General features: G+C 46.2%; 1 protein-coding gene across 20 annotated transcripts in view; it reads right to left on the bottom strand.

Moving 5' to 3' along the window:
* The window catches only part of MAP4K4 (mitogen-activated protein kinase kinase kinase kinase 4), a gene marked incomplete at its 5' end in the record, with an annotated part of 213,826 nt that extends 205,240 nt beyond the window's left edge, over nt 1-8,586 (bottom strand). For all 20 annotated transcript variants that reach the window (XM_014583398.2, XM_014583401.2, XM_014583405.2 and 17 more), the window contains 1 exon segment: nt 8,521-8,586. In XM_014583398.2, the coding sequence (XP_014438884.1) occupies nt 8,521-8,586 (66 nt within the window).
* Between the last annotated feature and the right edge of the window lie 171 nt (nt 8,587-8,757).

Below are 8,757 nucleotides of genomic sequence, written 5' to 3'. Positions count from 1 at the left end.
GTTTTTTTGTTTTTTTTTTTTTTTTTTTTTTTTTGGGGGGGGGGAGGTTTTTGCAATAGGGCACGTGCACTGGCCAGAAAGACAGAGACAGAAAGACAGAAAGCGAGAAATCACCCCCCCGGGGGGGATGGCCACGACGCAATCCCTTCTCCTCCATTCTCCTCTCGGGATCTTGGGCACGCACGCACACACACGCACGTTCAGTGTGAGTTTAAGCCACCGGGTCTGGGACTCGAATACATGGGAGTCCAGCGACATAGCCATTACGCTAACTGCTGGTCCTGGGAATTTTCTTTTACTTAAATTTAACAAGGCAACGTGTGCACACTCCATCATACCTGAGACATCACAGCACCCGGGGACAGCAGCGTCCATGTGGAGCCAGGTGCTCCAGCTCGTTCCTCTCCGGGGTGGGAGAAATAAACTTCTGGGCATAAACTGGCTGCAATTGCCAACCTTGCAAATGCACCAACCAGCCCGTTTGCAAGAGCCTAGCTGAGAGTCAATCCTGCCGGTCAGTGCCCCTCACGGTGTGGTCTGCTGACTGAAGCCACGGCAAGATCGTTCTGGAAATTGGAGGTAAGCGTGTAAACTTCCATAGCAATCTGACAGGGTAGCATTATGTCTTCGATTCTAATCATTAAAATTTAGGCTGGCGTTCTGTCTGTCAACTTTTCCATGTCACCTTCCTGGTCATGCATCCCTGCTGTATTTCGCAGGGAAGCCCTGTAGAAGCTGAGCGGTCACAGCCTCCAAGAGCACATGGCAGCAGGTGCCTCTGCATCTGGAGGCGGGGGAGCTGGAGGCACCACCCACGCAGGACGGTGTGCACACACCCATCCTTCCAGAGTCCCAGAGGCTAGACCTGAGGTCTGCTTCCTTCACCACTGCACACAGCCCAGGCAACACATGAGGAATGCCTACTGCGGGAAACCACCCATCTGGTTAATGGGTTTCCAGTTGTTCTCCCCATTTCGGTTCTAAGTTCCTCATAATGCAACAGAGTAGTTTCTAAAATCCCAATTTATTTTGTTTTTGTTTTTAGTTTGCTAGAGGGCGCATGCACTCACCAGGGACAGAGAGTGCAAGAGATAAAGTAGGAAAGTACACTCCCAGAGGGGACGGCCACTCCTGCAACCCCTTCTCCATTCTCCTCCTTGGGCCCTGGACACCACACATGCCCGATAGCAAAAATCTCTATTAAAAAAATGTTTTGGGGACCAGCAGTTAGCATAATGGCTATGTCACTGGACTCCCACATAGTCAACCATGGTTCGAGTCCCGGACCCAGTGGCTTGAACTCACACCGGGCGCGTGTGCGTGCGTACCCAAGATCCCGAGAGGAGAATGGAGGAGAAGGGATTGCAGCATGGCCATCCCCTCTGGAGGGGGGGGATTTCTCTCTTTCTATCTCTCTGTCTCTCTCTGTCTGTCTGGCGAGCGCACAAACCCTATGGCAAAAACCTCTCCCAGAAAAAAAATGTTTTTAAAGAAGCCTAAGAAAGCAAACTTTTTTTAATTGCCAGAGGGCACATGCACTTGACAGAGACATTGGGGACAAAGAACTCCAAATGGAGCATGGTCATAAGCACAATCCTTTTTCCTCCATTTCTCTTTCCTGAGCGCACACGCACACACACCTAGCATGTTGTTCCAGCTGGGATTTGAACCTCAGTCGGCCATGTGGGATTCCACTGCCCATGTACAGAACTTCACCACTGCTCCAAGGGCTGTCCCCATATAAGCTTGATTCAACTTAAAAAGAGACAGAAAACACCTGGTGGTCCAAAAATAGGCACTCCTTTAGTTCAAGCATCTGTCTACAACCAGTTGGTCAAGTATTTACTAACGAAGAAACATGAGACCATGAAATTTCTATGTCAAACATCTGTCTGTAAGGTAAAATATACTTATTTGAGTGTGTGTGTGTGTATATATATTTATATATATACTTATGTGTATATATAAGTGTGTGTATATACATATATAAATATACACACATATATACACACATATGTGTGTGTGTGTGTGTATATATATATATAAATATATATAAAATCTAAGGGGTTTCATTACCAGGGAACTACAAGCCACAATGTATCTATCTACTTATTTTTTTGGAGAAAATTTCTGCTATAGGGTGCTTGTGCTCACCAGAAAGACAGAGAGACAGAAAGCAAGAAATCACCCCCCAGGGGAGATGGCCATGCCGCAATCCCTTCTTCTCCATTCTCCTCTCAGGATCTTGGGCACGCATGCACATGCACCCGGAGTGAGTTTAAGCCACTGGGTCCAGGATTCAAACCACAGTCGACTACATGAAAGTCCAGCAACATAGCCATTATGCCAGCTGCTGGTCCCTGGAAACAAACTTTTTAGAACACTGACTCAGAAGTAAGGTCCTCACCTAAAAGCATTTATATACATGTATGTATGTGTGTATATATATCTATACATATACACACACACACACACACACACATACACTTTTTTTTTAATTTGCTAGAAAGTGCGTGCGCTTGCCTCCAAGAGGGTCAGAGTATGAAAAAGCAACCTCCCTTCCCCCACAGGGGATGGCCATGCCACAGTTCTTTCTCCTCCATTATCCTTTCAGGATTTGGGGCACATGGGCGTGTTCTTCCGGCTGCCAGGCCAAGGACTCAAACTACACAGTCGGACGTGTGGGATCCAGCGGCCTCCACCACCACAACACCAGTTGGCCCTAGATGATTGCTCTTTAGCCCAGCACACCCGCTCGGGATGCATCATTTCAAAACTAGGATGTATTATTCCACAAAGCATCTCTTTGATTTTCCAGGCTTAATCTGCAAAGATCTGTGAATGGGACCAGCAAATGGCATAATGGTTATGTTGCTGGACTCCCACATAGTTGACTGCGGTTCGAGTCCCAGGCCTGGGGACTTAAAACCCACGCCAGATATTTGTGAGTGTGTGCCCAAAATCCTGAGAAGACTGGAGGAGAAGGGGCTGTGGTGTGGCCATCCCTCCAGGAGATGATTTCTTGCTTTCTGTCTCTTTCTCTTTCTGTCTCTCTGGCGAGTGCACAAACCCTATAGCAAAAATGTCTCTTAAAAAAGAAAATCTGTGAACACATACACCACACCAAAAATGTCCAGGTCCTATTTTTGGATTGTGTCACTATGTAGAAATGTATATATATCCAATACTGATTAAGAAAAAAATGCAAAATACAAGTTGGCAGCTATGCAAACGATATACATTTATTGCAAAGCTTTAAACAATAAGGAATTAAAAATGGATCACGAGCAGGATTTTAGTTGGAGGTTGGATTTTCCATAAAGCGTTTGATGCTCCTCATTTAGTAAAGGAGCTCATGAAAGTTTGAGGCTGATAATTTTTGAAGAGAGCGACACACCAATACTTGTTCAACAGGGCCAGTTTCCTCCCACTTTTCCCAACTCCCCCGTCCTTCCAGTAGGAAGGACAGGAGTGTCTCAGAACAAGCCTGGGCTTGCCACTGGGTTGTAGACCAGCTGATACGGCCCTCCTCCCGGTGAAGACATCAGCCTGCACAACTCCTGGGCCTCCCCTGGCTTCCCCTCCAGGTAATAGGAGATGCCACACTCAGAATGTTACAAGTAGCGAAGCCCTCGCAAAAAGTTTTAAGTGCTTGCTCCAACATGGCAGACTAATCATTTGTAAAAGTCAGACGATTTACACTTTATCACCCAGCAATGGAAAGTCATTTCATTCAGCACTTTCACCCAGTTAATCCCGGAGTCCCGCCTGATCTAGGGGCAGTGCGCCCACTTAAAGGGCCATACCTGCGCCTGGAGTGGGGGGGCAAGGGGGGGTGAGTGAACTCAGGAGGTAGAACTCAGCAGGTTGAACACAGCAAGGAGAAACCCCCAAGCACCACCCGATCTCTCCTCCTCCCTGCCACCACTACCCAGCCAGCCTTCCTGTCCCCTCCAGGTCACAGCCCTTGGCCAACCGTCCCAGTCCCACGATCAGGGCTACTACTCCCTAGGAGCCCCACCACAGAACCTGGCAGTGGCTCCTCAGTGCTCAAATAACGATTATTATCTCAAGTCCAGATAATCTCTCCCTGGGATTCCCACTACATCCCTAAATGCCCTGGATTCCCAGAGGTCACTCTTAGCCCTTCTGCCACAGGCTACCGCCCTGCCTTCCTCTGATAACCCAGGGGAGCGTGCTGGCACATCAGCCAGGGGGCACTCTCGGGGTGATGGCTCCCCTCACCACAGAATTCCCTGGGTCTGGGGCACCCTCCTCCCCACCCTCGGAGGTCTACAGGGCATCTTTCCTTCAAGGACAGCGGCAGTCAGGCTCGGCCCTCACCTTCAGCATGAGCCCTGACTGGAGGCGTCTGTCACACCTGCTGGGTTCTAACTCACTTCCACCTTACCGTCACTAGGCTCCCCTGTGACCCCTGCAGTCCAGTTCTTTCAACACACGTTTCTTCTTTTCGGGATAGTCTGCTGCAGCAGCCACAGCGTGCTCACAACAAAGCCAGAGTAGGGTCCAGGGCCTGCCCCTGCACTGTGGTTAAGCACTCTGCACTAGGAGCTCGGTCCCAATGCCAGCCCTGGGGACCTGAAAACATGGCGGGTGGGCACGTGGGTGTGCTTGCATGCCCCAAATCCTGGGCAGATGGAGAAACAGGGGAGGGACTACAGTGTGACAAGAGCCTCCACGGGAGGTGCTTCCCACCCCTTCTCTGGAGAGTACAAGGGCCTACAGGCCAAAAAGCAGTTACCACAACAAAAACCGAAGAAATGGTCAAACACTGGACTTAGCAATAAAAGCTCCTGGCCTGGTTATTAAGGGATCCGGATGCCACATGGGTGATGGCACAGTTCAAGTCCCAACTTGGAAAACACAGAGTACACGGTGCCCAGAATCATAACCACAGAGAGACAGAGAAGGGACTGCAGTGTGACCACACCCCATTGGGGGGTGCTCGCTCCCTCTTTGTCTCTCTCTGGCACAGGCACAAGCTCTCTGGAAAAAATAGATAGATAACATGGAAACAAACTTGATTTCCTAGGGATTAATTTCCCTCTATCACTTTTCCCACCGATGAAAACAGTTAAAATCCACCATGTTCATGCAACCAGGCAATTCTTTAACTGAGGTGTGATATTCTGGTGTGACCCAGGGATGTGAACTGAGAGTCACGAGAACTTACTTATTTTAATGCTTGAGTACCCTCCCCTACCATTCCTCCAAAATCTAAGGCTAAAAATAAGTTTTTCTGAACACTGTACCCTGTTTTTCTACTCCTTTAAATTACAGCTGCATCCTGGTCAACTCTTCCAGATCATTTACCACTTCTGTCAAAGACGAAAAAAATCAGAAGCTCTCCCCAAATAAACTGTATTTATAGACTGTATCCAAACTTGGGAAACTCCCTCTTCCAATTCTTTCACTTCGAAGAAATACGGTCTCCTGGAAATAAGCACCTCTGTTACTAAAAGCTGAAATATTCAGGGAGAAAATGAAACACAGATGTGGGGCAGGTTCAGTATACAGGTATTTTGCCTGAAATTATGTTTTTTAAAAACTTCTTTAATAAATAATAAACTGGAAAGATTTTCCAAAATCTGATGCTATTCATACTAAAACATGTTTAGTACCAATAAACTAACGCTTGATTGTTCAGAATCTAATCCCTAAGCCACCATATGCAAATCATGCCAACCAAATCTCGATGCATAATGGTAAATGGTTCAAAAAACCATACATTTAAAAAGAAAAGAACACAGAGATGCTGCCTCTATTGTTTTCACTACCCCTAAGACTAACATTTCATTTATCAGCTGTGCTTGCTATTAAAGTTTTTAAATGAAGATCTTTAGTGGATCAATAAAATGTGGGGAAAAAAGGGCATAGAAAACAACTGTGCATACTAGAGACAGTGTGGGAGAAGGGGAGGAATTGGCAGAGGATGAGAGGTAGGGAATCAAGGAGGAATAAAGCAAAGTATATAAGAAACAAGAAATAGAAAATTACTTGTTGATGATAACATGTATGGAAATATCCTTGATTAAGCCAATATACAATGTATTCTGGATGGAAAAACTCATTTTGTATACTAAATTGATATACAGTGAATGACTATAACTCTTTTTTAATTTTTTTAAAAATTATTAAGAATAAAATTTTTAAAAGGCTGACATTTCCAACATCAGTTTGTGAACACTGAAAAACTTCTTGTGACAGTAATTTTCAAAAGAAAAACCCTGTGTGAGACAATAAGGAAAATGTTAGCACTGGATCTGTAGCATTTTTCTAGGTGTCATCATGACTGTGTTTATCCAAAAAGACAAAAAAAGAAACATACTGAAGCACTGATGGGTAAAATGGCATCTGGGGTTTCATTAAGATAAAGCAGAGGAGGAAGAATATAGAGGCAAGGTTAGTCCTGGGCTGATAACTGTCAGACTAAGCCATCTACCTTCTCTGGGTATGCATTTGAAAATCACCATAATGATTTAAAAAATGTAACTGCTAGGAGCAAAATCTCAGGAGCTACTTTGTTTCAATTGTATGCAACTTGTGCAGATTTCTTGATTCCTCAGGTTTGCATAATTGGAGAATTTCTCCTCCACTGGGCAGACTTGCACTCAAAGCTCTGCCATCACCGGTACCCCAAATCTTTCCCAAATGCAGTACTCAGCAAATCTACTTCAAAAGCTTAGGGGGGCAGGGGAGATGGAACCAAAGAAGAAATAAGGAGAGGAAAAAAACTTAACAATTAACCTGTCCAAAAGAGTTCCCAGCCTCCTAAAACCAATTCATATGCACTCCAATTTCATGCTTTCTTCTTACAGTTTCAAAACCAACAAACATTTTTAAAAAGCCTACTTGCCTTCTAGCTTACTTTCCAGCTCTTAACATCCAGGCTGACCGAATAAGACACAAACAATCTAACTACTATGTAACCAGGTCAAAACAAGTTCTGGCCTAACTCACTTGGAAGAATACACTCACCACTTAGATTAGGCCAGAAAAACTGGGTTAGAAAAAAAATGACTGGTGTTTAAACAAACATTGGGGCTAGGAAGAATGTCTTTGAGCCAGTTACCAGCCACTCAGTGAGTTGCAACACAATATTTTCCAAAATTTTCCAAAGCCTTCCAAATTCAGTTGAGCCAGCAGGCTGAGTTAACAGGGCTCCCTTTCAAATTCAAAAATCTGGCCCTGGCCCCAGCCCCAGCATCAACAGTTAACCAGCAGAACACATGCTAATTCACTTGAGATCTCCTAAGAATATTAACTCAAGTTCAGACTTCAGACCAGTCAGTAGGGTTTGGGGCTGGGGTGATGGATTCCACTGACAGGTAAACCCCATTCACAAAGCAGAAAAGAGTCAACAGGGTCCATTCTCAGTTTAGCCTAAGAAAAAGCCTACACTCAGCTTCCACCCCTACCCCCACTTTTAATGAGACAATGACAATTCTTTATGGTCAACCACAAAGCCCCGATTCATAAGATACTTTTTCCTAACCTAACCTCATAGCCACTCTCAGCTAGAAAACGCCCCCAGCTAACTTTTAGAAAATGTCCAGTAATCAGGAACAAATCAAGTCAGGGAGAATTGTAAACGCTGTGCTGAATCTCAGAGGCCTGCACCTCCATTACCTACGGTTCTTTTCATGGTCTCTAGAAGGTGTGGTGGGTGAAATGAACAACACTGAGTCACATCAGGTGTCAGCTACTCAGCCCTGCGGACTCACAGTCTCCAGATTTGTCCATTTCATTTCCCCTTTTAGGAGGAGAGGGGGCTGAAAATGTTTTTTAAAAAGGAGAAAGACCAGAGGTGGGTGTAAAAGGAGAGCATCCTCTTTACTCCTAGCTCTCCTCTTTTCTGTTCCAATTACACAGCTGTCAAACAGGTTATTCCTGGAATTCAGATTTTATAATCCCCACACTGTAATTCTTCCTCCTCCTCCTGTCCAAATACACACTCCTCCCTGCTTCCCCAAAACATGTATCCCTCAGCGGAGGGGACGACGGCCAGAGTTACAAAGCAGTCCCAGGTTTGAGAGGTTAGAGCACTTGGCAGACACGACAGGGTGAAACAGGATGGCAATTTTCAAGGCCAAGGGAGTGGTTCAGGATAATCACAGGCAAGGCCTGCCTATATTGGATTTTAATTCACACACAAACTCAGAAGGCCAGACTTGAAAAAGAAAAAAAAAAAAAAAAGAATTCGGGTTGTCTTATGAAAAACAAACAAAAAAACCTTTTTTCCATTTTGCGAAGAAAAGTGCATGCCTAAGAGTGTAGCTTATTTCCTTATCTCAAAGCCAGGAAATGAGGTCTTTTAAGGCCAGTCTGAATATAAAACTCGATGTCTGAACACACAGGGACTGCAGGGCGAGACCCCTCTCCCAACTCCGGCCGAGCGGCGTGGCCTGCAGCCGGCGGCGCGTTTACCGCCCCTTCCCTGGTCCCCCTACGAGAAGTTTCACCACGCCACGGGAAACAAAGAAGGCGCCCCGCACCGACCTTATAGACTTGTCCGTAGGTGCCATTTCCAACCACTTCCACCAGCTCGAAAATCCCAGCAGGATCCTGGAGAGGAAGGAGGGGAGGGGTTACCATTTAAAAGAGGCCAAAATGCAGAAATCCCGCGGGCCGGCGGGACAGAAAGGGCGGTGACCGGGGAGGTGGGCTCCGGCCCGGGGCCCCGGCGCCCAGGGTCGCGCCCCGCGCCCTGCACACGCCGACCCCGGCAGACAAAGG

Source organism: Tupaia chinensis, unplaced genomic scaffold (assembly GCF_000334495.1).
Source record: "Tupaia chinensis unplaced genomic scaffold, TupChi_1.0 Scaffold144276_1, whole genome shotgun sequence".
Lineage (NCBI taxonomy): Eukaryota > Metazoa > Chordata > Mammalia > Scandentia > Tupaiidae > Tupaia > Tupaia belangeri.
This window is presented reverse-complemented; position numbering and strand designations above follow the sequence as displayed.